Raw genomic sequence first — 26,394 nt, 5'->3', positions numbered from 1 at the left:
AACGTCTTTGGGAAGCCAGAGGCTGTTGCCGAATTGCCCACTCTATGAATCTATGATACGAAATCCGAAGACTCCAAGGAAGCTCTCCACAACGGTCTTTGGATAGTGATTCCCCCACAAATGGTGCAGCAAGCCCCAGCGCCGGCCAGTGCGCCGCGCGCAGTGACAACGAAGGTAACAGACAGTGTGGAGCGGAGGTGGAGCCTTGGAGGTGGAGATGGAAAAGGCACTTGCTTGGCTGGAAGTATGATTTTCCCTCACGGCATCAGACGAGTCGAGAGCAACTGGTTGCCGACTCCTGCTTCGCTCCGGAGCCTTCCCGACGGGCCCGCACCGACCCGTATTAGAGTACCGAGGCGAGCGGCGCAGTCCATAACTACGCCGGAACTCTCCCTCTGGGACGCCAATGACGGCAGTCGATCCGGTACGTATGTCACCTGACCTGCTTCGACAACATCAGCATGTATGTTGCGCTCTGGATGTCCAAATGTCCAAAACCGTACATCATGCGCTGCAGCCGGATGCCCTCCAGTCGCCGTACGAAAATCATCCGATTGAAAACGTTCTTTCAAACACAGAGTACATCGTACTTGCTCTGCCATCGTAGGAGGATCGTCGGATTGAGGGGGCTCAGGTGCCGGTAACCAAGTACCCAGGTGCTGCGAAGTTGCATGAAGGTGAGCAGATCGGGTTAGGGGTGTTTTTCCAGGTTCGTCGGGTCTGGGGAGATGATGCACGAGAGCGTATCTAGAGTACCATTACCATAGCGGGGTTGACAGAGCAAGAACGAGGCTTTGACCTTGATTCACTGAAAGCGGGCCTCCCAATCGCTTTGCCTGCCGCTCGCTGAAGATCTTGATCGAGAGACAGCGATTCGGCAGCATTCCTGTACCCCGTGAGTGGAGCTGATGGCGTAAAGTACGGTAGTACCGTATCCCCGCCTTCTTAGCTCAACCCCCGCTTCAAACTGGAGCTCTCCCCCACAAAGCTGCTGATGCTGCACAACTCGCCATCTCCACAACCTGCACCTACAACCGACATTTCTCATTCCTTACATCACTGAAAAAAACAAAATATATACAAAGGAACAACTACCAACAACCCCCATCCCTCCATCTTACACATCTGCACTCATCGCTCTCCTGCGCCCCAGTTGCACGGCCGCCACTCTATCGTCGTGAGACGGGTCCGTGAAGCGGGGTAAATATCAGTATCCCAAACAAATCGACTTCGTACCCTTCAGTTCAACCAAACAAGTTCACCCGGAATGTCGTCGGACGCCCCACGTCAACCGTCTCCAGCCGCCTACGGGTCGTCGCCGAGCTTGACCTCGCGCCAGAGCACTGGAAGCCTGCGCGGAGCTCCACCACCGTCCTCTCCGCGTTCACCCTCGCGCCACCTCTCGACCGTGCAGCACTCGATGGCCGACCTTCTCTCGACCCCGCCGTTACCGAAGCAAGAGGGAGAAGGAGGTCTCCTGAGAGACTGGAGATCTGTCTCTGCCGGAGAGTTGATCGATCAGCAGGTGCTCCAGTTCGTAGAGCTCGACACCCCCGTTGAGACTGCATGTCAGGTAAGACCTCCGGCTTGGGGGGCGGGGGTTCGCCCAGGGGCGATCGCGCGTTTGTGAATGGTGTTCCGCATCGATCGCGCAGCGCTTACCAACCGTCTAGATGCTCATCGATCATGGATTGTCATCGCTACCCATTCGCACCTCTCCGGACGATGAGAGCGTGTGCGGAACCTTCGATTACACCGATCTGAACGCATTCCTGCTGTTGATCATGGGGCTCTATCAGCCGGAAGAAGATGAGGATCTCTCCTCGTTCGAAGAGCTGGCCAGGAAAGCTCGCGCCGGAGGATCGATTCCCGTAAAGCTCGTAAAGGACCTGGGAAAGAAGGATCCTTTCATCACGGTACCAGAATCGGCACCATTGACGAAGGTCGTCGAGGTGCTCGGAAGTGGCGTGCACCGCATTGCCGTTGTTCGGGAAGGCACAAACCAAGTTATTGGGATCATAAGCCAGCTCCGCTTGATTCGATTCTTTTGGGATTATGGCAGATGCTTCTCCAGCATAGAAGCTTTGTATCCGTGCAGTTTGCGTGAACTTGGCATTGGGTCCTCCATCGTCATATCGATAAAGTAACACACTCCCAACGAGTCCCCTGACCCTGCTGCTGCAACGAATGCAAACCACTATATGAAGACTGTGTACGACGTATAGATGTATGATTGTATGATCGCTAACTATCACAGCGGTGACAAGATGGTGCTGGATGCCCTCGAGTTGATGAATTCGGAAGGAGTCTCATCGCTGGCTGTTGTCGACAACCAATTCAATGTCATGGGAAACATCTCGACGGCCGACGTCAAGGTACACCCCCAATGTTCCGGATGGCCAGGTTTATATACTGACTGAACGCCGTGCTCCAGTACCTCACGAGATCAAGCTCGATCCCTTTGCTGAGAGCATCGTGCTTCCACTTCCTCACGGTGATTTTGACGGATAGAGGATTGAGCGATGGAAAGGATTCATACCCCGTTTTCCACGTCAACCCGCTGTCCTCTTTGGCCCACACCGTCGCAAAGATTGTGGCTACACAGGCACACAGGTAAGGAATCGAAAGAATCCCCACCATCGACCTGTCTTCTTACCGAATCGAATGTAGAATGTGGATCGTCGAGACCCCGAGCCCGGCATCGAGTGCGCCGCCAACTCCCACCATCACACCGGCCGTCGCTATACCACCCCCCGCAGCCATGTTACCCACACACCCCTACTCGCCTCCGTCATTCGCGGCTCCTGGGGCGTCTGGTCTTCCGGGCATGAGATTGAGCGGCAGACTCACTGGGGTTGTTTCTCTCACTGACATTCTTCATCTCATCGCAAAGAGTGCAGGCCTCGCGCCTGACGACCCCAATCAAGCAAGGCGCCAGAGACGCCGCAGTTCATCCAGTTCCATGAGGGCTAGCTTTGATCAGGGTAGGGGCTCGATTGATTTGCGCGAGCTCCGTGAACACCGTGGATCCTTCGAGATCCGCAGATGATTGAATGGTCTGGATGATTGTTGGATGATTGGAATAACGAGCAATTCATACTGGGTGTAATCGATGGACTTGTTTTTCCGTTTTTGTAATACTACTACTACTTCGCTGCGGGTCGGTTCATTGTTTGTGCTCATTTTGTTTTGCTTTCTTTTCTTCTCTGAGGAACACGATATGGTTCCCTTCCGCCTCTCTCTCCCTCTTTCTCTCAATAAGATATGAATACGATCTGGAATTGCACGTGGTGGAGCATAAAAACCAGTCCCGATGTGAGTGGACTGAATTCCGAGCATCGGAATGCGCAGCACTCGGTAAAGATTTGCCGAGAAAACCTGGTGCGACGTCAAAAATTCGTGACCTACCAAAGCATGGCACGGACAAGCAACTTCCCCACCACACAGCATACACGATGATCATCAGAAGAGCGTTTCTCGGAGGGAGTACGCGCCTCTCTCCACTCCGCCCCGTAATGTAGAGGTGGACTCGTACTGACGATGACGGCTTGCAACCTACAGGCCGATTGACATCGGTGTCATCCTCCCCCGCCGCCGCCGTTCGCCGCCATCTCTCGACCCACCCCGAATCTGATCTCTCGCAGGGCCACCACCTCCCTGAGCACCCGCAGGAACCCCCTACCAATGACCACAAGAAGCGCCCGATCGACTGGGAAGCCCCCATGAGCCTCAAGGACGACTTCGACCTGCTGCAGCGATTCCGTACGTGCACCCTATGGCCCCCTCACCCCCGCCCCGCCGCGGCCCGCCACTGACACAGCAGCAGGCTCGACCAGCGGTATGCTGGGCTCGACGATCTCGCCGCACTACAAGCCTCACCGAATGGTAACCTCTCCACCACGTCCCAAAGACATCACGCTGGAGCTACTCCTCGCATCCGGCGCGCACCTAGGGCACTCGACGTCGCTATGGAACCCCGCGAACCAACGCTACATATTCGGCATCCGCCAGGGGATCCACATCATCTCCTTGGAGCAGACGGCGGCGCACCTGCGGCGCGCAGCCAAGGTCGTCGAGGGCGTCGCGCGCAACGGCGGGCTCGTCCTGTTCGTGGGCAACCGGCAGGGCCAGGACCGCGCCGTCGTCGAGGCGGCACGCATGACCGGCGGCTGCCATCTCTTTGGAAAGTGGGTCCCTGGCACGATTACCAATGGAACCAGGATTGTCGGACATGGTGCGCTTGTCGAAAAGGATTTTGCGGATAGGGCCAGTCCGGATGGGCCGCTCACGGGCCAGGACCCCCTCAGACCAGATCTGGTCGTCTGCTTGAATCCCCTCGAGAACTATATCCTCCTGCATGAGTGCGGCCTCTACGGTATCCCCACCATTGGCGTTATCGACACAGATGCGAATCCGACTTGGGTCACGTATCCGATCCCGGCGAACGACGACAGGTGCGTGCTCTCCTTTCCGATTGATTGGGGACGTGAAGTGAAGTGAAGTGAAGTGAAGCGGCTAATGGATGATGCCGGTGCAGCTTGCGGTGTATACAATTGATCGCAGGAGTCCTCGGAAGAGCCGGCGAGAACGGCAAGAACCAGAGAATCCGAAAGACGCAGCACGACGAGGCGATGGAATCTCGGATGGCCGAGAACATGGATATGGAAATGGATGGCAGTTAGTTTGTCGCGGCGGTAGAAGGGAAAAAATGGTTAGACCAAATAGAGAGGGTGATCAGGAAATATGTATTTAAATGTACATAGCATCAACGAGTCATCACACTCTATGTACAATGTATCTCATCTATGATGGTTTCTTTCTATCGCCTATAATCACAAGGTATCACTCCATCTTCTATGTGCATGTGTCGAACCCGTTGCTGCCCCAACTCCTCCATCGTTCTGCACCCGCTAGTTGATCAGCCTCATCGTGGTTTCGACGCTATTCTCCAGTCAGCCGTGTCCAGAAAGTAACGTTTGCCAATGGGATGGGTTCATACACAAAGAAAGTACCCGCGGAAACGGGCATAGCCCTCATAAGGGTAGGAGCCAGCCCCTTCCAAAAGCCCATGACACCCTCCTTCGCCCAGACCTTCTTGGCACAGTCTACGGCGCCCTTATACACCTGCTCCCCCTTTTTGAGCCCATCCGTCTGAAGTTTACTCTTGACGACGTCCAGCGGGTAGCTAGCGAGCCACAACGCCTCGCCCGCAAGACCTCCATACAGCGCGATCTTCCACGCGGGGATATCCTCGCGCCGCGTGTGCCGCATCGTCCGCTTCATCAGGTACTCGAACGTTAGGAACCACACGCCGTACGCTTGCGCCTCCCGCAGCAATGTCACCCCCGTGCCCCGGTATAGCCCGCTGCTAACCCCCCCGCCGTGTGAGATCAGCTTGCGGATGCAGTCCAATGGCCCGCTGTACAGCGCCGCTGCCCCGTGTGGCTGCGTTTGCAGCCGGATGCGCACATGCTCGATCGGGCTCGAGAGCACCGCTGCCGTTCCACACCTTCATCAGCCCCCTCCCAATCCCATCCCCCCTCCGTCCAAGGGGAAACTTACTATTCGCAACCCCCGCGGTCGCACCCGCGAGATAATACTGCGCATACGTGAGCTCGCTCCTTCCCGGATTATACTTCTTATTCCAAGTCTCGAGCCTCCTCCGGGCCTCATGGAACGCGCCGAACTGCACGGACACGCACGCGCCGATACCGATCAGTGGCGTTAGCGTGCCCTTGTAGAATGCCAAGGCCCCCTCGTGCGCGTAGATTTGTCGGCCAGCGTCCAGCGCGCTGCTGTATAAAGAGGTCGTTTGGAGGCGGACTTTTATTATGTCTATAGAGGGAGGGTTAGGGGTGAGGTGGGCGAGGGGGAAGGGGTGGGGGGGAGGGGGGATGTACCGAATGGCTGGCCTGGGGAACGTCAGTTGCTGGGCCGCTGCAATGGGAGGGTGAAGAACTCACCGATCAGAACCTGCGCGACTCCTCCTGCCGCACCGGCAAAGAGGTCTTTCAGCGTGCGAGACAGGCCGTCGCTATCGTTGTCGTTGTCGGCGCCCATGGTGATGTGCTGTGATGTGAGGAGGTCACGCGGGTGGGCGGCGCAGGATTGGTGCTTCTTCTGGCTTGGCTGGCTGGAACGAGGTTTCCGTGGTGGAGGAGGTAGAGAGGTTGTGCTTGTGCGAGTCGAATTGGAATTGACGGGGTGGGATTGGCGGCTGCGGGGTGGGAATCGGTGATCTGCTGAACGGAAGGTCTGGAAGAGTCAGCGCCTGGTGGGAGGGACGGGCCGGGGTGTGCTGAGAAGGTATGTACCGGTTTGTACGGTGGTTATGTCTTCACCGTCTACCTACCTTTCAACCTTTGTGTCGATTAGCCCCGCTTGCGGCGATGTTTGCAGTGCTCGGAGTGTTCGACGTTCGTTTCGTCCGTTGCAGTCTATTGGTATTACGAGGTGAAGACGCCGTTTTTCCATATAAATTTCCCCAGTTCCTCTACATGGTACTATATTTCCATCTCACTCGCGATGGCGCAATCCCCTCTACGAACCCTACATACCCAGATTTTCCACAGCCAGCACGGGCAGCGGCAGCGGCTATTTCCATGTTCCATGTTCCACCTCGGGTCCTCGACGTCCAAGTTCAACGGCTTGAGCAGCTTAGGCTTGGCCGGTTGGTGGGGCGGGGGGAAGGTGGGGCAGAGCTCGCTTCCCGAATACTCCGAACGGTCGAACCACAACGACCCCTCCTCCGTTAAGTTAGCATAGATAGCCGGGGTTTCACGGCCGGCTGGCCGACCGTGGTCAGGTCACGGGAACACGCGTTTTCTTGCGGCTGTCTGTCTTCTTTGCTTCGCCTCCACCTTTGCCTTCCTTCCAAGTTCGCCGGTCCGGTCTGTCGGTCCGTTGGTTCCGCTGGTGTTTTGGGTCGAATGCGATCAGCAGCTTCAGACATGTAGCTGCCTGCCTACATACACCGTCACTGGAAGAAAGAAAGAGGAGAAAGAGAAAAAGCGTGCAGAAACAGGATTGCGCAGGTAGGTACGGGATGATGGGCGCGAACGAGTAGGCATCAGACGAGTGTGAACGGAGACCGGCGAGTAGTCAAAACAATTGGAAGTGGGAGTCGGAGTGAAAGTGGTGACACGACCGATCCATGAGCGAGAGGGGCACCATTTGGCATTTCCTGATATCGACGGAGGTGCCGGAGCAGGAGCAAGAAGGGGTGGGATTCGGTGAGGGGTGAGGGCGGGGGGAGGAGGGGCAGTCGGATACATGCATTCTTTTCCAACTTCCAAGTGGCCACTGGCCAGGCCAGGCCAGGCCGCGTTTACACGGGATATGCGCTGCGGAAAATTGAAATCCGTTTCGCGATCTGCGCAGCAAGAGCTGGAGAAAACAACCCCCAAAGATATGATGTGGCAAGTGTCATTCGTCAGCTGTCATAACGGTTACGGAATCGAAGCTTCGACATGATGTGTGGAGTGTAAAGTGTGAGGTGTGAGTTGCGATGTGTGAGGTGTGAGATGTGAGGTGTGAGGTGTGAGTGTGAGGTGTGAGTACGAGCGGGTGCAATGCCAAGACCCAACCCCAAAGCGTCCGGAGACATACTGCGTCACCCCTCGTTTGGTGCGGTAGGTCTTGACAAGCTCCGACCGATCAGAAGCTCGGGGCAGAAAAACCCACCCCCTCCCCCCATGCTCCAGCCACGTGCCCGGCGGGGCATGGCGACTCAGAATCCAGAGCTTCGTAGTCGGCAGCCTGTACCAAGTAAGCATAGGTAGCCACGACCGATTCCCCGAGGTTGAAGACGGTATCTCAGCACGCTCTGTCGTCCTCGCGGGGGCGGGTGCTGCGTGCGTCCTGATTGCGGTCTCTGGCTTTGTATCCGCTTGAAGAATTGCTCGGCAAATTGTCAGCTTCCCGTAGTTATTATCGTAGGTAGGATGTACGGTACATACGGTACTCCATCTCGACGATGCCGCCCTGATGCCGCCCTTCGGCTTCTGACCGCCGAGTACCTATCACACCTCCATGCCGACCTACCCAATACCCACCGTACATGCACTATCGGGACTTCGCCAACCCAGTCCTGCCGACGCACATCAAACATGTGGAGGTAAACAATTGGAAGATTCAAGACGGAGAGCCTACAGATGTGCATTGTGCACTACATACAAACGGCGAACGCAGCAAGCAGCAGCAAGCAGCTCCACACAATGGCCCCTCTTCCAGATCCGGCCGTGCGAGTGGGTATGATATGACTCTTCTTCGTGTGGCTGGGCAGTGGGAAGGCGTAGGTACATATGGGTGTATGGATGGATGTACGGTATGCATGGAGCGTCCACTGAGTGCACTGAGTGGGCCGCCAGAGTGGAAAACATGTTTTCTTTCTTTTTTTGTTTTCTTTCTTTTTTTGTTTTCTTTCTTTTTTTGTTTTCTTTCTTTTTTTGTTTTCTTTCTTTTTTTGTTTTCTTTTCTTTTGTTTTGTTTTTTGGTTCTCGTCCGGTGGGTACAGTTGGTTTGTAGGAGTGACGGTGGCTACATACGGTGCCGTAGCCAGAGACATCCGCAGCTGTCTCGGTTACGACATACGAGTGCCCATCGGATCGTGCCATCCAGCCAGGCATCCATGAGTTGGAAGGTGCAGTATTTAGGTGCGCCAGGCCTGTCACGGGAACACGCTGAGGAAACCTTCCCGTACATACACCACGACTTGCAGGGTTTGTTTTGAGGGCGGGGTTTCCTCAAGCGGATGGCAGACGACACGGACACGGAACACCCACCTAGCTGGATACGGATAAAACGAAGATGATGCTTTGCCTGCGAACAACGGGAGTCGAGCCGGTACGGTACCATAGGTAGACTGGTGGTGACGACTCAATCCGTTCCGTGCGTGGAAACCCATTGAATGTGCACTTACTTCACCACGACGTGATGGAAAGGAAACCGTGCGGTGAATCTCCTCTCCCCCACTCCCCGCGCGTCGATGGGCTAGATGGTGTGGTAGATCGCTAGGTGTCAACGAAAAGCCATGGGATGAAAGAGTTTCTCATCAACCTGCTCGCGTATTATTGGCTTTCAATCTCTTTAGAGTATCTCCTAGTACCTACTGGTTATAGAGTATCGTACATGCTTCCTTCCTTCGCCCAAGCTTTCGCCGGTCACCGTCAAACTTGCACATTGCCCGTACAGGAAGCAGCACAGGAAGCAGCACAGGAAGCAGCACAGGAAGCAGCACAGGAAGCAGCCACCGTTGAGCACGACGCGACCAGCCTGGAGAACCGGATTTCGCGGTCATGGCGGAGTTGGCGGAGATGGCAGACTCCCGTCGGCCATGTTCTTCTTCTTCTTCTTCTTCTTCTTCTTCTTCTTCTTCTTCTTCTTCTTCTTCTTCTTCTTCTTCTTCTTCTTCTTCTTCTTCCGTTCCCTCCTCCGCTGCTGCTGCTGCTACTCATGCTCCTGCTCCTGCTCCTCCTCCGCTGCTGCTGCTGCTACTCATGCTCCTGCTCCTGCTCCTCCTCCCTCTTGCATTCTTTTCTTATTCCGGGCGCGGTGTGGTCCCTCGAGCATGTGCACTGCATGCTCCAGCGTCTAGCGTATCAATCCGCCCACATACCTACCGTACATAACTGCTCCAGATGACGTCCAGTTCGATTGGTGTCTCCTCCTCCTGCTTCCCACACCGACGCGTGGTTGGAACAAAGAAAGCAGAGAGCATCATCGCGCGAGAGATAGGCAGAGCACAGAGCAACAAAGAGCATCGCTGGATCCTCTTTCGATCGCTTGCTGCTGGTGGCTGACTGCGAACAAACCGCTCGCACGTTGATCCCTCCGTATACTACGGTAGGTGGTACACGGGTACTGGAGTAACTACGAGTACATATACTGTCGAGAGTCACTGCGTCGGCACAACGCGTCTTCCCCCCCTTCTCCCCCGCTTTGGCGTTGCGGGGTGGCGTGTGGCTCCTGTGGGGCGAACGGTAAATACCATCCTCACACCCTGCCCCAAGATCCTTGGTGGTGATGGCCCACGGTGCGACGAAGGGCGGCAAGGTTGGCCTCGTCCGGTCGCCAGTGACTAACCTAGGCTTGCAGATCCAGGCTTGTATGAACCTGCTCGCCGTGTAGGGTTGAGTACATGCTCCATACCGACTTCCTTGGTTACCGGTTGCTATATAAGGGATGGCCTTATCCCAAGCGCATTTGCATCCCGTCAAAACTTTGCTCTTCTCGAGCCGATACCGAATGCGCATACAGAACATACCCGTACTTGATTAGCTCTCATCTCCACCCATCACTTCGCACGCTTAGGTAAGTCTGCCTACTTCCGCACTTGTCCCTAGACTCTCTTCACGCGTGAGTTGCGACTCGTTAGCCGACGTGGTTGACGTCGTTGTCCTGTTGCGAGCAGGGGTGCCCGTATCAAGCGAGAAAACCTTCGACAAGAACTTATCTGAGTGCTTACCTAACTGAACGCAGTGCGTACTTACCTAAGCTCTTACCTAACTTGCCTGGTCGAGTACACGGTTGCTCTACTCACAAAGCTTCTGGAAGAAACGTAGCCCCAATACACACTTCTTTGTGTCTACCCTCGCTCGCTGCATCGCGCGGGCTTGCCGTTACTATCGTTGCAAGCCGCATCGACACCCGCTAGTTACACCACCACCATCCTAACCCTAAAACGACCCCACGACACCGAGTGCCGTGCCATCGGATTCCACCGTTGCTCTTTTGAAAGCAGTATCCGATATTGAGCGTGGATCTTTTGAGCTCTACCCTTATAAGACCCTCACTTCCACCCCACCAACACTTCCTTCCTCCTTCTACACCCTCATCCTCTTCCTCATCCTCTTCCTTCTACATCCTCATTCTCTTCCTCATCCTCTTCCTTCCCCCCCCTCCCCCCTCCTCTTCCCTCCACCAACCCTATCATCCCCCCACATCCTACACATACCCACCTCCCCTTCTGGTTCCTTTTAACGACCTTCACAAACACTCGGTACACATCGACAACGTTCACAAATCTTCAAGATGATGTCGACAGGTAAATCGCTTTTTCATATCTCTGCTTCTTGCGCCCTGTCCTTTATCTCCCTCCCTCCCTCCCTCCCCTCCTTTGCACCCTATCTTTGGAGTCCAATCTTTTGTTCTCTTTGCAGAGATTGGATGCAAGCATCACAAAGTTTATTCTGTTCTCCGAAGAGTGTTGCTCATCTTTGTTGTTTCGTTGCGAGTTGTCGTCTTGGACCCCCCTCGCCCCGCCCCCACTGACATGTATATCCTTCAGGTGTCGTAAAATACCTACTCAATTCGGAGATCGAGGCGCATGACGATCCGATGATCAAAGATTATGTGGTTCCGAAGCGTCCGAGCTTTGGAACCAGGGGTCAGCCTTCCAAGATCCCGGTCAATGCCTACCCAGTGACCCAGTTCCCGACTGCCAAGATCCATCAGTACGATGTGAGTTGACCTTTCCATTCGGTTTCGCTCGTTGATGTACCGTACTAACATGCTGTTGCTGTAGTTGACTCTTGGTGCCGACGGCTCCAAGAGGGGCTTGATCAACAAGCTCTGGAACCACCCCAAGCTCCAAGAGAAGTTCGGCAAGGCCAAGAGCACCCTCATCTTTGATGGAAGCAAGTTGGCCTGGTCGGTCGTTGAGTTGCCAATCCAAGACCAGTTGACCATGATCATCGATCTCGATGAAGGTAAAGTTGCTCAATATTCCCCGTCTTGTTTAGGACTGCGCTGACACCATCGAAAAGATGACGAGCGTGCCAAGAAGTCCCCGAACCCTCGCGACAACAAGCACCGAATCGTTATCCGCAAGTCTGGTGTGGTACCCATGCAAGTCCTCGATGCCTATCTCCAGGGCAGGACCGATTATGATCCAACCGTCCTCGTGGGCATCAACTTCTTGGACCATCTCATCCGTGAGACTCCGGCCAAGAAGTATGTTGCCATCAAGCGTTCTTTCTTCTCTCGCGCGGGCAGCCGTGAGTTGGAAGGAGGTGTGGAGGCCTGGAAAGGCATATTCCAGAGCATCCGTGCTGCTCAGGGAGGTCGATTGATCATGAACGTCGACGTTGCTACCTCCTGCTTCTGGAAGGAGGGCTCTCTCATAGAGATTGCCTTGAACGTCACCAGAGTCCGTAAGTCATCACACCTCCCCATCTAAGTCCTATCTTAGTACCATATACTAACATAATTGCAGATACCATCGATATGTTGGTAAACGGACTTGCGCAGCAAGGCTTCAGGGGTCCCCTTGCGAAAACTCTCAAGCGCCTGAGGAAGGTCCAGTTCTTCTGCCAGCATCGGTCGAGGGATCAGAACGAAAAGACCCGCAAGACGTACACCGTCGAGGGCTACGAAGAGAAGTCGGCGAGGGATTACAAGTTTGAGTTGCAGCGTCGCGACGCGGACGGCAACACACAGACTCAGGAGATCTCCGTCCAGCAGTACTACTTGAAGAATTACAACATCAAACTCAAGTACCCCGGCCTCCCTCTGGTCCGCACCAGGAAGAAGAACGAGTTCTACCCCATGGAGCTCTGTTATGTCGCACCTGCGCAGCGCTATCCATACAAACTGAACGAGAAGCAGACTGCCGACATGATCAAGTTTACTGTTCAGCGTCCCCCGGACCGTATCAATTCGATCAAGAGCAACGTGATTGCGCTCGATTGGCCCAAGGATCCTGTTCTAAACGACTACGGTTTGAAGATTGATACGAACATGATCAAGGCGCAGGCTCGCATTCTGCCTGCCCCTCAGATCCAGTACGGAGCTGGTTCTCAGGATGCCAAGTTCATCCCGAAGGACGGTCGTTGGGACCTACGTGGAAAGAGGTTCGCTGACTGGGGCCCTATCGCTGCGACCAACGGTGGAGGCTTGAAGGCTTGGGGAGTCATGGTCTTTGGCAGTCCTCGCTACGTTCCCGAGAGCGGCGTCAAGGCCTTCTTCCGTGAGTTGATCAAGGCGATCAACAACCACGGCGGTCACGTCGTCAACAAGGATCCCACGGTCATGTACGCCGATGCCTCCAAGGCGGTAGGAAATAACCTCTTCGAAATATACAAGAAGGCTGGGAACAAGTATAACATGAAGCCCCAGATCCTCTTCTTCGTGTTGACTTCCAAGTCGCCACAGCCATACGGCGACATCAAGGCTTACTGCGACATTCAGCTCGGCGTCCCTTCGCAGTGCTTGCAGTCGAGGCACGTTGAGCAGGCAAAGGGACAGTATTGCTCCAACGTCTGCATGAAGATCAACGCCAAGATGGGTGGATACTCGTGCGATCTCGTTGCGACTTGCCATCCCCTCGCCAAGGGCCCGGCCACCATGCTGCTCGGAGCGGATGTTTCCCACTCGTCGCCAGCAAACCCGGTCGGTTCCTACGCTTCCATGGTTGGATCGACAAACCTGCAGGGTACCCGATTCGCCGCGATCGCCAATACCAACGGCAACCAGTCGGAGATGATCTCGGCGAAGAACATCTTCAGGTTCATCACGACCCTTCTGCGAGCTTTTCATACCAATACGCACAAGAAGCCGGAACGTATCCTGTACTTCCGTGACGGAGTCTCTGACGGACAGTACGACCAGGTCGTTTGTATGGAGGTCGAGGCCATCAAGCGGGCTTGCAAGAAGATGGACATAAACTACAATCCCAAGTTCACGGTCATCATCTGTTCGAAGCGCCATCACTTCCGCTTCTTCCCGACCGACAAGCATGCCGCTGACAGGAACAACAACCCTGTCCCGGGTACCATCATCGAGCGTGATATCACTCACGTCGATCAGTATGACTTCTACCTGAACTCTCATACTGCCATTCAAGGAACCGCTCGCCCCGTCCACTACCAGGTGATCTACGACGAGAACCAGGTTCCCGTCGACTCGCTCCAGTCGCTCATCTACAACACGTGCTACACGTACATCCGTGCCACTTGTTCCGTCTCGTTGATTCCGGTCACCTACTACGCTCACGTTGCTTCGGCTCGTGCCCGCGTTCACGAGAACGAGACCGAGGATCATCTTTCCTCTCAGCCGACTCCCGAAGATCCTCGTGAGGCCGCTAGATTGGAAGCTATCAAGATGGGATTGCCTGCGTCACTCCGGGCTATCCACAAAGACATGACGAACAAGATGTGGTACATCTAAACGCCGGAACGAAGGAAAAAGAGACTGTAATGGGCAGATGAAGGGAATGAAGAAGGGGGGAGGGGAATATCTCGGTGTTTTTTTTCTTTCTAGTTTTCATTCCTGTCTATCCTGATTCTTTTTTTTTTCTTTCTCTATCCGTCTTTTGTGTTGGTCTTTACTTCGGTGTTGGTCTTTTCCTCTGGTGTTTTTTTTCTTTGGTTGGTCGAAATGTGAGGGATGGGATGGTTGATTGATGCGGTTCCTTCTGCGTGGTTCCGTTTTTTTTCTTTTCTTTCGCACGGTAAGTGTTCAAACTGCTGCGACGTACAGGTAGAAAACAGGTGCTCTAGAGAGAAAAAAATCAAATTCTTTGCCCCTATTGTATATTGCCCAACTTGTGGTGCCCGATATTCCAGCAGCCAGAAGAGATGGAATAGGCACCTATATGTATTTAGTCACCGTAGAGCTGGTGACGGTGCGGGATAAGTGAAAGTTCACAGGACGCTTTTTTTTCTTTTATTTGATCAGTACAGGATTGCTTGCGACCTGTGTAGATCATGGCAATATGATGGACGCTCCACTGCTCCAGCCTCCGGTTGGAATACCTATCTGTGGGCTTTCGCGAGTGATGCCAGCGTACGTTTTTGATACTTACGCAGTCAATTGGTATATTGGAAAATAGCGCTGTCGTGCTTGGAGCAAAGCGGTCAGGCAGTAGTTAACCGGGGGTGTTTATATAAAAGTCACTCGTTTTCTCGAGAGAGGGAGAGAGATGGGTACTTGGGTACTATCATACTATGTATTCCGATTCCACCATGTCTCCGACTCTCCGGAGTAGTTAAGCACGGGTGGTTTCGGCGTGGGATGTATAGTATTGACAGTCACCATCACCATCACGGACCCAGACCCGGTGAGGATTCCGTAGTCCTTGAAGAAGAAGAAGAGGAAGAAGTGACAGGATGATGATGAAGAAGAAGAAGAAGATGACGACAACGAAGAGTATCCCAATACGCACACAAACAGGCACCTACGCATCGCACAGAAAACGGAAGCAAGCAAGCCAGTCCCAGACAGATACCAGTCCAGTTTCCGTCTCGAACCTTGGAATACACAAAAAAAAAAACCAGAGAAACCAAGAGAAACCAGAGAAACTCCCCACATGAATTTAAATTTAGCGAAACAAACGAGCGGATTCCCCAGCCTCACGGTCTCATGAGCCCACCCGCCGGCCTCTTCCACAGCCCCACACTGACCTTCTGCTCATCTTTCTTATCCTTCTGGGTTTCGGGGGAGATACTGAGGGCGCCGTCCATAGTGCCTCCTTCCTTCAGCTTCCTGACCGCCCTGACCGCATCGATAGCGGCAATCAAGTTCCGTCTAGCGTTGAAGTTCTTTCTGACGGTGGGCAGGAGGTCCTCCTTGAGGCCGCGGTGGGACTCGGCCAGGAAGGGGTGTTCTAGTGCCTCGTGCGCCGTCATTCGCTCCAGCGGGTCCACGGTGAGACACTTGCGGATAAAGTCCTTCGCCGTCTCCGACACCGACGACCAGTAGTCTGGGTCGAACTTGTAATCCGCGTTCAGGATCGCTTGCATCTCTTCCATGTTGTTGTCGCGGTCGAAGGGCGTCATCCCGCACAGGAGGAAGTAGGTTATCACGCCGATGGCCCAGATGTCGCTAAGGCGCTAAACGTCAGTGTTGCGCGCGGTGAGGCAAGGCAAGGCAAGGCAAGGCAAGGCAAGGCATTGGGGAGGGGGAGGTACACTGGCTTCCCGTGCCCCGTCTTCTTGAAGATTTCCGGCGCCATATACCCCGGTGTGCCGCAGGTGGTGGTCAGCACGTGGAACTGCTCCTCGTCTATGATCCTCGAAAGCCCAAAGTCGGCGATCAGCAGTTCCGAGTTTTCATCGGACGAGCGGAAAAGGAGATTCTCCGGCTTCAGATCTGTATATCCCGGATCAGCCATTCGATCTCTACTGCACGCTGCGGGTAGAGAGGATGGTACATACCGCGGTGCACTATCCCGTTATCGTGGAGATACGCAACGGCGCTCAACGTCGCGCGGATCAGCTCGCTCGTGTCCGATTCGTAGTAGCTGCCTTTGCGACATATCCGGTCGAAGAGCTCGCCGCCGAGCGCCAGATCAGTTACCAGGTACACTATCGTCCCAATATCAGCAGTTGCTCCCCCAATCTCAGCGGCCTGGGGGAAATACAGTTGTTCATCGTCTCGAAGTAGTCCACCAGCGTAAGGATATTCTGGTGGCCCATGGACACTCTCTTCAACACAGCAATCTCATTCCGGACCTATATTCCCCCATCAACCCTATGCCGCCTCTCTCTCTCCTTCCCCGGAGGCCCACTCACCATGTGCTCCCGCCCAGCCATGAGCCGCTTATTAATCACCTTTGCCGCATAATACCGACCGGTGTCGATGTGTATGCACTCGCGAACAGTGCTGTAGGAGCCGCTGCCGAGAGTCTTTCCCGTTTTGTAGCGGCAGGGCTGAACCTGCGGCTTCGGCGCGGGTTGAGGCGGCTCCATCGTTGTCGCTGAGCTGGAGGAGCTAGTCGTGAGTGCGCTCATAGGAACGCTCTGCGGGGGGTTCGTAGGTATCGGCGGAGAGAGATGGACGGGAATCGCGTAGTCGTCGTCGGATTTGTTGTCGCCCGTCGCGCGCAGTCAGTCGGTCGGTGCCGGTCGGTCGGTGCTGGTCGAAAAATAAAAGCGGAGATCCGGCGATGGGCGATGGGGGGTATATATTCTCCTGGTATGTCTTCTCGTGCTTGCTGAGGTGAGGTGAGCGCCGCAGGCTGCAGCTCTCGAACGTAGCGCGGGCCAGCCTAACATGCAGGGATCCCTCCCCCTCCCCTCCCCACTCCCCCCTCATCCCCGTTCCGGATGGGGATAAGGTGATTACGATACCCTCGTTTCTGGTTTACCGGAGCTGACTGTTGCAGTTAATGGATGTTAGGAAGTTATGGAGAGAATCGCCTGCGCAAACTCAAGCTTCCTCTGAATGGCTCCATGTACTAGAGATAGCCCCTGCCGATCTCCCCTCGTTGGCGTCTCTAAGGACTCGAAAGAATGGGATGAGCGGATGGCATCGCTGACACCTGTGATGCTCATTACAGGTGTCAAAAAGGAGTTTCTCTATGTATCCTTTCGTATTCGCGGAAGTCCTCGGAGTATGTTAGGCGACTATTACTAGAGTAGGTATACCGGTAGTCAGGCGTTATGAACCGGTGGAAGCCTTACACATGTATTGAAGATACCTAGTATAGTACACATCACTCGCCAACAGATGGTGCGCCAGTCAATCAGCCTTATGCAAGTACCGGTAGGCCACTTGAGTTTTCGTTCCCCATCCCGCCCTGCGAGGTGCGGAGCCGCTAGAACCCTGGATCTTCGCCGCCCCGCGCAGCCTGTCCAGGAGCCGAACGATGGCAGCCGTAGATCTCCCTCCCTACCTGACTTCTCCCAGCCTTGTCCTCCGTCTCAGTATCCGCCTCCGTCGGCTGTAGGATCCATCACCTCGTCATCCCGCACTGGTAGGGCTGGCAGAACATCCAAGCGTATGTGAGATGTGCGAATGCATCACGAGCTGTCACGCCGGCCTTGGAACAACCCATCCCGTCCGCGCTGCCACCCACCCACACAGTCCGTTCCCGACTGCCCATCATCGCGCAATCCACAGCTGATCACCCGGCCTCCAGCGGGCAAGCCACCTTACACACAAGATATCACTCGCTGTCCCACCTCTCGCCCGGTGCCGCACTTCCTTTCCTTAGGTATCCCGTCACAGCCGGTGGAGCTTAATAGTCCAAGCTTTGCTTTACCCCACACGGCATGTTCAAACCTTGATATCGATCCCGCCTATCCTAATCCCCGCGTCTCGCAAGCTTAACCGCCGAACGGGGGCTGATATGTCTAGACTCTAACGACATATCATATCCTCCATCGAGATCGCGACCCCCGATCGATCACGGACAGTAGGTATGTATGTAGGCGACGCCGCTAGCCCCAAGCCCAAGCCCGACCTCGACCCCGACTCCGACCTCGACGTCAACCTTGTGCTTGTGCATAATCTCGGGACTTTGCACGCAGCGCATCGCGAGATCGTATCTCGTTAAGTTGTAACCAGTCACATGCCCCCTTTGTATTGTAGGTACATGTAACAGATTATGTAGGTTAGGTAGGTAGGTAGTGCGTAACTACACATGTCCAGAAAATAAAACCAAGGAACAAGAAGCAAAGCATGTCAATCAAGGGTATATGTAGCACGTAAATCCCATCCTTCCATCCATCCATCCATCCATCCATCCATCCATCCATCCATCCATCCATCCATCCATCTCAGAACTCCCCCTCCCCTCCCCACATTATATCACCTCCCTAAAACCCCCCAAGGGCATTCCTTTCCCGAGCCCATCCCTCCCATCGCTTCATGAACGCGGCCATATTCGCCGCCACTAGCAGGTCCAGCATCTCCTGTCCGGGACCGTGGACGATCAGCATTCCCATCTTCGCCTTTTGCTTGTCCCTATGGATGTGGTGGTGGTTATGGGAGGCGGAGGAGCTGGAGACGGTCCGTTTGTGCTGGTTGAACGTGCCGAGTTTAAACTCTATCACGGAGAGCAGCGTGGACTTTTCCGGTTCTGGCGGCGGGTGGTAGGCAGATGCTGCGGGGGGTGCGGCGGGGTAGTATTTACACTGTCATCGCCGTCAGTCAGTCAGTTGTGTGGTTCTATCCATCCGTGAATGTAATCATACCTTCAGATACTTCCCGGCCCCTTCATCTTTAAACTCGCAGCGGCCAGCACTAACCCCGCACCCCGTCAACCCACAGCCCGTCGAAAACATAGTCCCGCTTCTTCTTCTTCTTCTTCCGCCCGGGCACGCCCCCAGCCGCCGTGTCAATCCGCTCATCGCTCTTCTTCCGTCGGCTCTTGAGCCGGTGCCAGAAGCCCTCTCCCTCAATCTTCATCGTCCTGACGAGCGGCGGGAGCTCCTGTGGCGGTGGTGGCGGTGGTGGCGGTAGCTGCTGTGCTGCTCCCGGAACCGGTTTCCTTCCAATCCTCGACCCACCGCTCGCCGGCGGCGCCGGCCTATTCCCCAGCGGCCCTCCCGCACTCGCACTACCACCCCCCACCCCAGCACCCACACCTCCCCTCCCGCCTGCAGCAGCAGCAGCAGCGAGCCTCCGATACCCGCCACCCAGCATCTCCAGGACGACCTCCTCTGTGCTGCCGCTGCCGGCGGCCTCGGGATCACATATATCAGCCACGTTCCACTGCTCGCCCGTGGCGGGCACACGGCGGATCAGCGTGGCGCGCACACCCGTGCTCGCGGCGCTGGTGTCGTGGTGCATGTGCACGTAGTACATGCACGCGGCAATGTCCGCCGCCGTCGCCGAGTGTGCGCCCCGCGGGGGCGCGAGCGGCGTTAGGATCATGTCTATGTGGGGCCTGTCAACGATGGTGGGGGGGAGGAGCTACGTAACTTCGTGGCGGGGTGGGATTGGTGGGGGGGATGAGAGAAAGGGAAAGGCACCTTTGGAATCCGGCACGCGCACGATCCACAGCAGCAGGCCGCGGCGCGAGTAGGATGACTCGAGGTCTGGGCGGTGCGGCGACGGCGAATCGGCAAGTGTGTTGAGCAGCCCGAGGCCGTGCGCTTCTATTGGTGCTGGCATTGCGAGCGACGAGGAGCCGGGCGGCGAGGGCGACGGTGAGGGGGAGGGCATGGTTGCTGATTTCTTGCTTGCTTGCTTGATAACGCCCTTCGTAAGAAGGGGTTCACTCAGCTTGCTCTTGCTCCGAGGGTTTATATCCACCGGTAGGAATTACTAACCCGCGTCGTGAGGTGGCGGCGGCGGCGGTGGTGGCTGTGCTCGTGTTGTCGTCGGCGTCGTCGTCGTCCGACCAAAGTCTTGGCTTCCCAGCTTCCCAACAGCTACTGATGCTGCTGCCTGCATATATAGATACATCGCCTTGCACGCGGATAAGCCACGATGCGAGCTATCTACATACATATCATACCGGTATGTATGCGGCAGAACAGCCATGACAAGCAGGGATTCCCCATTCGCCGGAACCAACGTTTCGCATTCCCGGTCTGTCGGTCGGTAGGTCGGGTCGGTCAGCGGCCGGCCGGTTGATAGCTCCCGTTCTCCCTCCCCTTCCCCCTCGCTCTGACCAACTACTAGAGTGCTCTAGTTGATTAGCGGACGATCGGGTTGCGCTGGCAAGGCACATCATCACATCATCACCTCATACGCAACTCACAAGGCCAGCAGGCAGCGACGCGAGCTTCATGGAGTATCACCAGGTTGACAAACAAAACACCAGACTACTCTATGAATGTACGGCGGAACGGTTCTTTTTGTTCTCGACACGACACGATATCATCAAGAGCCCGGCAACTTTTAGAAAGTGGAAGCGGGCCCATTCATTCATTCCTCGAACGACTAGAATAAGATTCGGAAAAAAAAAACGGAACCTGATGAATGAACTTAGGAACAAACAGAAAACTTCGAACGCCATATTCCCACACACTGCAAAAAAAAAGCAAGGTTCAAAAGGCAATTTTTTAAAAAAAAACTGCAAACAATTCGCAAGCAACGCAAAGCAAAGCAAACCCGGCTACGGTCGGAGAACAAAAGCCGAAAATGTGCCTTCAGCTCCATGGATCTTTTTTTTGCTCCATAGAAAAAACCAACTGAAAGAAAACATCAGACCCTCTTCCGACCATAACAAACACCCCCCTTGAAGAAATATGAAAAATGGACACAAAAAAAAAGAAGTCAGACTATCAGATCTAGCCCATACTATACAAAAGGTATGAGGTATGCGCTAGAACAAGAGAAAAAAACATCAAAAGTGGAATATAAGATGCAGTCGAAGAAAAGAGCAAAGGAAAAGAAGGCGGGAACAGCATGATGATATGAAGCAACAGAACAATCCCAAACACTCATGAAATGTCGGGTATTACGCATTGTTGATGAAATGAGACCCCCCGTTGAAATGCAACAGCAAATTGAATTCCCCGCAAATCAGATGCACCCAAATACAAATCACACGCTTTTGCCGGCCTAATTAGCCGATGCCTCCACCACTTCCGCCCTGCCCGGATCCAGCACTCGAGCGCCCGAGGTTAGCGCTCTGGATACCCTGCATCATGGACGTTCCGTTGTACATGTTGGTGAATATCCCGCCAGATAGGTGCGGAATGGACCCGTGGCTGTGTTTTCGGATTTGCTGCGGCTGCTCCGACATCATTTGTGGCGGTAGCGACCCCAAGCTTCCCCGTCGAATGTGGATTGGTACCATCATATTGGCGGTAGGAGACACGGGTGCACTTCCAATTGGACTCTTGGTTATCTGGTGTTGGCTGTGGTGATTTGACGAGTGTTGATGTTGCTGCTGTTGGTGATGCTGCTGCTGCTGTTGTTGCTGCTGCTGTTGCACCGAAGTGCCGCCCAAGGTGGAGGTGGCCGATTCGCGGATTGGCTGGAGCGTTTTGTTCGACTGCGGACTCGTATTGTGATGATTTGCGATTGGTGATCCATTGGAAGGCAACATCGAATGAGTCATTGGCGTGGCCGACATGGGACTCGTCTTGCCTTTGTCCGAATCGGAAGGTGCGGTGCGGGAGGATCCCCGACCAATCTTTTGCTATAACAGTCAGTATTCCATTGTAAATCCCAGTGAAAAGCACCAGCGGTGTGACCCACAAGTTTAGCGTATCTCAAACCGCAGCTGTTGCATAGATCTCGTTTTCCGCTAGGTCCTCGTCTCCACTCTGGTGTAACTCGGGTATGACAATTGGCGCAGTCCCTCTCGAGCTGATCGACGCCCTTTCTCCGTTTTCGCTTCTTCTTTGAAGCCAACAGTGAGTTGAGCTCTTCTATCAGACGCTTGTTAGTCCTCTGCATTTGCCGTAGCTCGAACTGCCAGCTAGTGGAACGCGTAGTCTTGAGCTCCTCAAACATGTTGTCCTCGCCTTGAGAATCGGCGCTGTTTTCCCGAGTCCCAGGTTTCGACCTTTCGTTCGGTGTCGAGGGATGCGTGGAAGCCGCGCCGCCACTCCATCCGCTTGGGGTTGAGCTGTGGGAGCTGGGCGTTTCGACGTTTGACTTGTGCTGAGGACTGGCGGCCGTGGCGGAAGCTCTGCTGTGCTTCAACAGCCGGGTTTGGGCGATCAGGAACGTTGGTCGTTGATATTCGCCTCCGTCACCGGGGAACAAAGTCGTGAGAGCCTGCAGGAACTGACCCCGCTTGTTCTGAATCTCATGACGCACGGTCGTTCTATTGCCCATACGTGCCACTTCCAGCGCCTTCCCTAGCTCATTCTTTGAGTCGGGTCGCATCAATGCCTGTACGCTGGTACCGATCAAATCCTCTGCTTCCCGATCGAGAAGCAGCTTAGAATTAGACGATACGTGCAAAAACATCCCGCTAGTCGACAACTTTGTCCACAGCTCGTTCTCTCCGATACCGCCGGCGGCATGGATGTCTTTCCAACGGAGTACGTAGACGGGCCGTTCTCTTCCAACAAGAATGATGCATTTACGGCCCTTTCCTTGCTCAGTGTGAAGACAACCGTGACTCTCAAACCATGTATAGCCGCTGAATTTTCGGCGAATTCGGAAGACGACGTTTACGCTGGTTCCGCTCGAAGTATCCTTCAGGTCTCTGGTGACGGGCACGATGTCGCTGGGGTGACACACGCCGGACAGACTGGTGCCGACGAGCTCGTGGGGCTCGTACTCGAGGACTTTGCGGATACTTGGCGAGCAATAGAGGAACAAACCCTTGAGCGAGAGGACGTGTACGACATCGTCAGTGTTCTCCAGCAGCACCTTGTCGAGGATTCGCTTGGAGTGGAGTTCGAGGTCGTTTCCGAACGAAGCCAGTACCTGCGAGACATCATCCCGACCCATGGTGATCTTGGGTCTCTGATCCATAACGATGGCGGGGATGTATGTGGGCATTTGAGTGTACTGGTAGTTGACGGAGAAAGATCCGTCTTCACCTAACGCGTCAGCCGCGTAAATCATTACAGATCTTTTTTTGATGAATGGTATGATGTACCTCTGTTCCTGTTCAACATAGCACTGGGTTGATCGACGAGATCAACCTGAAATCCAACAATGTAAACGACATCATCGGTGTCGTCGTACGTGATGGGGATCATTGTCAACAGGTTGGTGAACGATTGTCCACCCTTGCGGTAGTTGATGAGCGAAGTCTGCGCTTCAGCTCTGGCTGCAATCTGGTTCTTCAGGTAGTAGACCGCGTTCTCATCCACGTATTTCCGCCTGTCGCCAGCCTTGATGTTGCCATCCGGTGCCTGCAAGAACCGACAATTCCGGCCCAGCACCTCGTGCTTCGTATAACCCGTCAAGCGCTCGAATGTGGCACTGCAGTATACGATCGGGGTGTCGAACTTGCGGGCATCCGTGACAACGAATGCGCAGGACATGTCGACCGCACCGATGTTGATCTCGGGATTGGGACGATTGGCAACACGATTCTAGCGAGTCCCTCAGTCAGCATTGCCGAATTCGTCGGGAGAAAGAGAGAGAGAGAGAGAGAGCGGTCATATTCACCAGGATGTCCATCATATCGAACCCACTCGACGAATAGATATTCTCGGGAAATATCGAGGGTGCCGGCATTTGTGAATTGCTATGCTTTGGATGCATTGTTAAGAGTTCAGATGATTGGCTATTGTCTGGATAGCCGTAAGTGACATTGTCGTCGTAGTTACCATAGTTGATTCCCCGTTGGCAGTACATACCGGGGGACCTCGTGGAGTGGTCGAGTGGTTGCTCAATCATGGAACGCTGAGTGGGACCCTGGCCCATGGTGATATCCGACGCGACGGTGGTAGACGATAGGGAGCGCTGCGGTCGATGTACTATACTTACCGCAGGACTTGTCGGTACCGAAGGCATCAGGCTGTCGACGGGACTCGGTAGAGACGCCCGTGGTGTGATACTGCCGGTCCTGTTGGAGAACATCGACATGCTGGCTTGCATGTCCTGAGCGGACATTGTCGTCCCGTACGCGAGCATGGACATCACCGGCGGGACTGGCGCGCTCATATCCATAACGTCCTCGAGCGTCGTTGGCACCGACATTCGCGACGACGTGAACGTCGGCGACACCATCGACGAGAATGAATCCTCTTCGCCCATCGACAGGTAATCTAGACCGAAGCCATTGGCCAAGGATCTGCGACGCTCGGCCACCATGGCGTCCATGTCGGCACCGTGGTTCGTGTCGTCCGACTGACCAAACCCTCCACCGCCTCTGTTGACCTGCATTCCTCCATTCCCTGCAGCCACATCCTCAGCTGCCGAGTGAGCAGCGGCCAGATCTGTTGGCACGAAGCCGCCCGATCCCAGGTACCCGTTGAGGTCGTCACCGTCGATGTCCATGGCCGATTCGATGGTATAGAGATCCAGCGCCGGAATGGGAGATCGACGGGGGCAGGAAGGCTGGGAGGGGGGTGGGGGGGAAGGACCGCAGGGCGCAGCTAGCTGTAGGCCTGGGTAATCTCCTTTTGGGTTGGGGTTGGATCAGTTTGGGTTGTTCTGGAAGAGGGGAGGGGTGTTGTATGACGCGGGTGAGATAAGAGGGAAGGTATGGTATCAATAGTAGTGGCCGTACGACACCAGGCCTACCCTACCACCATCACCACCACCACCACCATCGACCACCACCATCGACCACCACCCTTGCTTGCGAGCCAAGTGGCTGAAGGGCTGTGGGATTTTGGGATTGTGTGGGTGGGGGGACGTGGGAGAATTGGGCCGTGATGAGAGCGAAAATTGGGTCTTCTTTCTTTCAATCTTTCTGTGTGTCTGTCTGGGGCTGTATGTCTGTGTGTCTGTCTGTCTGTCCGATCTGTCCGTCTGTCTGCCGCAGGGACTGTCCGACGGGAGCCAGGTCTGTGTGCCTGGCTTGACAATACCGAGTGGATTTGACTTGACTTGACTTGACGTGACATCTGGGCTGGGAGGAGAAAAAAATAGTACGGAAGCACCGCATCGCGGAAATTCACAGAGGAAGAAATAAAATCAAGATCGCCAGAAAGAGCCGATTGCAAACACACACACCTTTAATTATCTTGGAGTTGGTCTATTCTCTCTCTCTCCTTTTCTCTCTCTCTCTCTCTCTCTCTTTTCTTCTCTCCCCCTCTCTCTCTGTCTGTTTGTTTGTTTCGGACCTGTCCTGTATATTGAAAAGAAGTATTCGGGTCAACTCTGTTGGCCTTATTTTTTCCTTTCTTCGAAACCAAGTATCGATGACCACACCCTGGAGTGCAAGGGCGCTTTCCGAACGGTTCGTGTTGCTCAAAAGCTCAAGCCTTCCTATGCCTCAACCATGCGATAGGGCCAAGTTGTGGAGCCGTGGTAGCGGCAGACGGAAGGTCGTTACGGGCCGCAAAGCAAAGAGTACGGTTGCAGCACTTTTCGCGCGCTTCCTTCCTCGGAGTGGTGGTGGTGGTGGATTTCGTGAACACTCTAGTTGGTGTGGCGTTTTCCGCGAGTACCAGGCCGCGGCGCGAAATAGCAAGGGCAAGCAACGGCAAGCAGCCAACCAGCCAGCAAAAGACGGGAGGTGAGCGGTTCGGGAGGAGCAAGTACTTTCTCTGTGGGTAGCAATGGGGATCCGTGATCTCTTTCGAATCTCGATCGGTTTTTGAATAGCAGACAGGCAGGCAGGCGGGCAGGGCAGTCAGGCTGGTCGATTAACGGCGTCGGGGTCCACGAAAGATGGTCTTGAAGCGAGGCGAGGCGAGACGAGACGAAACAAGAGAGTTCTGGCTGGAGAGCACGCCCAGCAGGGAGTGATCGTTAGAGTCGGGTATCGGAGGGGTGTGAGTGAAGGGTGGAAGGTGGGAGGCGGGGGGGGGAGGGATGGTTGTGAAAGATCGCGATCGAAGAGGTTGAAGTTTGGAGCGATGGTTGGGGCAGAGCTCGATGGCCGAAGGATATTCTGATATGGAACCCCGGTCGCGGAATCAAGTATTAGAGCGAGTGGCAACGGATCACGGCTGGTGACAGAGCTTTTTCAGTCAGAACCCTGCGAGTGCATTATTGGGCGGCGGAGACGGGCGAGGGAGCACAGCAGACGAGAGCGAGAGAGCGACAGCGGACAATTTTTTTTTCACACGGAGAGTGCTTAGAGCCAAAGTTCGGGGAGGAGGGCAGTGGCGGGAAGGGGAGGGGGGGTTG

The 26,394-nt window shown here is 54.8% G+C and overlaps 9 protein-coding genes across 9 annotated transcripts; 3 read left to right on the top strand and 6 right to left on the bottom strand.

The window, feature by feature from the left end:
* Window positions 1–928: 928 nt before the first annotated feature.
* On the top strand, window positions 929–3,304 carry BZA05DRAFT_391172 (uncharacterized protein). Its single transcript, XM_051482948.1, has 5 exons — window positions 929–1,573; window positions 1,674–2,143; window positions 2,258–2,375; window positions 2,435–2,613; window positions 2,671–3,304. Exons 1-5 carry the CDS (start codon window positions 1,268–1,270, stop codon window positions 3,047–3,049), a joined length of 1,452 nt encoding a protein of 483 aa, XP_051341605.1. The 5' UTR covers window positions 929–1,267; the 3' UTR covers window positions 3,050–3,304.
* Window positions 3,305–3,418: 114 nt separating this feature from the next.
* On the top strand, window positions 3,419–4,778 carry BZA05DRAFT_391171 (ribosomal protein S2, flavodoxin-like domain-containing protein). The gene is made up of 4 exons (XM_051482947.1): window positions 3,419–3,486; window positions 3,562–3,762; window positions 3,827–4,454; window positions 4,538–4,778. The coding sequence occupies exons 1-4, from the start codon at window positions 3,456–3,458 to the stop codon at window positions 4,680–4,682; spliced, it is 1,005 nt and encodes a 334-aa protein (XP_051341604.1). The 5' UTR covers window positions 3,419–3,455; the 3' UTR covers window positions 4,683–4,778.
* A 132-nt stretch (window positions 4,779–4,910) lies between these two features.
* BZA05DRAFT_442965 (mitochondrial carrier domain-containing protein) lies at window positions 4,911–6,060 on the bottom strand (the record flags this gene model as incomplete). The annotated part of the gene is made up of 5 exons (XM_051486816.1): window positions 4,911–4,941; window positions 5,000–5,495; window positions 5,563–5,835; window positions 5,901–5,912; window positions 5,964–6,060. The coding sequence occupies 5 exons, from the start codon at window positions 6,058–6,060 to the stop codon at window positions 4,911–4,913; spliced, it is 909 nt and encodes a 302-aa protein (XP_051341603.1).
* Window positions 6,061–6,454: 394 nt separating this feature from the next.
* BZA05DRAFT_236522 (uncharacterized protein) lies at window positions 6,455–7,361 on the bottom strand. The gene is made up of 2 exons (XM_051479863.1): window positions 7,017–7,361; window positions 6,455–6,964 (listed from the first exon to the last, which is right to left on the bottom strand). Exons 1-2 carry the CDS (start codon window positions 7,272–7,274, stop codon window positions 6,752–6,754), a joined length of 471 nt encoding a protein of 156 aa, XP_051341602.1. The 5' UTR covers window positions 7,275–7,361; the 3' UTR covers window positions 6,455–6,751.
* Window positions 7,362–11,337: 3,976 nt separating this feature from the next.
* On the top strand, window positions 11,338–14,166 carry BZA05DRAFT_334251 (Piwi domain-containing protein; the record flags this gene model as incomplete). The annotated part of the gene is made up of 4 exons (XM_051480721.1): window positions 11,338–11,460; window positions 11,525–11,708; window positions 11,766–12,152; window positions 12,215–14,166. 4 exons carry the CDS (start codon window positions 11,338–11,340, stop codon window positions 14,164–14,166), a joined length of 2,646 nt encoding a protein of 881 aa, XP_051341601.1.
* Window positions 14,167–15,330: 1,164 nt separating this feature from the next.
* Window positions 15,331–16,950, bottom strand: BZA05DRAFT_236360 (kinase-like domain-containing protein). Its single transcript, XM_051479862.1, has 5 exons — window positions 16,512–16,950; window positions 16,361–16,451; window positions 16,155–16,304; window positions 15,909–16,089; window positions 15,331–15,822 (listed from the first exon to the last, which is right to left on the bottom strand). Exons 1-5 carry the CDS (start codon window positions 16,728–16,730, stop codon window positions 15,351–15,353), a joined length of 1,113 nt encoding a protein of 370 aa, XP_051341600.1. The 5' UTR covers window positions 16,731–16,950; the 3' UTR covers window positions 15,331–15,350.
* A 1,231-nt stretch (window positions 16,951–18,181) lies between these two features.
* BZA05DRAFT_466079 (uncharacterized protein) lies at window positions 18,182–19,890 on the bottom strand (the record flags this gene model as incomplete). Its single annotated transcript, XM_051487780.1, has 4 exons — window positions 18,182–18,857; window positions 18,918–18,937; window positions 18,972–19,601; window positions 19,698–19,890. 4 exons carry the CDS (start codon window positions 19,888–19,890, stop codon window positions 18,540–18,542), a joined length of 1,161 nt encoding a protein of 386 aa, XP_051341598.1. The 3' UTR covers window positions 18,182–18,539.
* BZA05DRAFT_391152 (uncharacterized protein) lies at window positions 18,336–18,500 on the bottom strand (the record flags this gene model as incomplete). The annotated part of the gene is made up of 1 exon (XM_051482946.1): window positions 18,336–18,500. A coding segment is annotated over one exon (165 nt), but the record flags the coding sequence as incomplete, so codon positions are not given.
* Window positions 19,891–21,078: 1,188 nt separating the features above from the next.
* Window positions 21,079–24,712, bottom strand: BZA05DRAFT_236335 (tuber borchii white collar-1). The gene is made up of 5 exons (XM_051479861.1): window positions 23,949–24,712; window positions 23,758–23,882; window positions 23,240–23,681; window positions 21,880–23,180; window positions 21,079–21,814 (listed from the first exon to the last, which is right to left on the bottom strand). Exons 1-5 carry the CDS (start codon window positions 24,589–24,591, stop codon window positions 21,242–21,244), a joined length of 3,084 nt encoding a protein of 1,027 aa, XP_051341597.1. The 5' UTR covers window positions 24,592–24,712; the 3' UTR covers window positions 21,079–21,241.
* Window positions 24,713–26,394: the final 1,682 nt, after the last annotated feature.

The sequence above is a fragment of the Tricharina praecox genome (assembly GCF_024521635.1).
Source record: "Tricharina praecox strain CBS 144465 chromosome Unknown BZA05scaffold_6, whole genome shotgun sequence".
Lineage (NCBI taxonomy): Eukaryota > Fungi > Ascomycota > Pezizomycetes > Pezizales > Pyronemataceae > Tricharina > Tricharina praecox.
This window is presented reverse-complemented; position numbering and strand designations above follow the sequence as displayed.

What these genes read in the sequence shown, in the direction of transcription:
- BZA05DRAFT_391171 (XM_051482947.1), top strand. Translation starts at nt 3,456, where the DNA reads ATGATCATCAGAAGAGCGTTTCTCGGAGGGA. An exon ending in CGACCTGCTGCAGCGATTCC is followed by an intron (nt 3,763 to 3,826) that starts GTACGTGCACCC and finishes ACACAGCAGCAG; the next exon opens with GCTCGACCAGCGGTATGCTG. An exon ending in ATCCCGGCGAACGACGACAG is followed by an intron (nt 4,455 to 4,537) that starts GTGCGTGCTCTC and finishes ATGCCGGTGCAG; the next exon opens with CTTGCGGTGTATACAATTGA.
- BZA05DRAFT_236522 (XM_051479863.1), bottom strand. Translation starts at nt 7,274, where the DNA reads ATGTATCCGACTGCCCCTCCTCCCCCCGCCCTCACCCCTCACCGAATC. An exon ending in ACCTGCGCAATCCTGTTTCT is followed by an intron (nt 6,965 to 7,016) that starts GCACGCTTTTTC and finishes CGGTGTATGTAG; the next exon opens with GCAGGCAGCTACATGTCTGA.
- BZA05DRAFT_391172 (XM_051482948.1), top strand. Translation starts at nt 1,268, where the DNA reads ATGTCGTCGGACGCCCCACGTCAACCGTCTCCAGCCGCCTACGGGTCG. An exon ending in CCGTTGAGACTGCATGTCAG is followed by an intron (nt 1,574 to 1,673) that starts GTAAGACCTCCG and finishes CCAACCGTCTAG; the next exon opens with ATGCTCATCGATCATGGATT. An exon ending in TCTCGACGGCCGACGTCAAG is followed by an intron (nt 2,376 to 2,434) that starts GTACACCCCCAA and finishes GCCGTGCTCCAG; the next exon opens with TACCTCACGAGATCAAGCTC.
- BZA05DRAFT_236335 (XM_051479861.1), bottom strand. Translation starts at nt 24,591, where the DNA reads ATGGACATCGACGGTGACGACCTCAACGGGTACCTGGGATCGGGCGGC. An exon ending in TCGATATGATGGACATCCTG is followed by an intron (nt 23,682 to 23,757) that starts GTGAATATGACC and finishes GGGACTCGCTAG; the next exon opens with AATCGTGTTGCCAATCGTCC. An exon ending in TATGTTGAACAGGAACAGAG is followed by an intron (nt 23,181 to 23,239) that starts GTACATCATACC and finishes CTGACGCGTTAG; the next exon opens with GTGAAGACGGATCTTTCTCC.
- BZA05DRAFT_236360 (XM_051479862.1), bottom strand. Translation starts at nt 16,730, where the DNA reads ATGAGCGCACTCACGACTAGCTCCTCCAGCTCAGCGACAACGATGGAG. An exon ending in TAACGGGATAGTGCACCGCG is followed by an intron (nt 16,090 to 16,154) that starts GTATGTACCATC and finishes CGGGATATACAG; the next exon opens with ATCTGAAGCCGGAGAATCTC. An exon ending in ACGGGGCACGGGAAGCCAGT is followed by an intron (nt 15,823 to 15,908) that starts GTACCTCCCCCT and finishes TTAGCGCCTTAG; the next exon opens with CGACATCTGGGCCATCGGCG.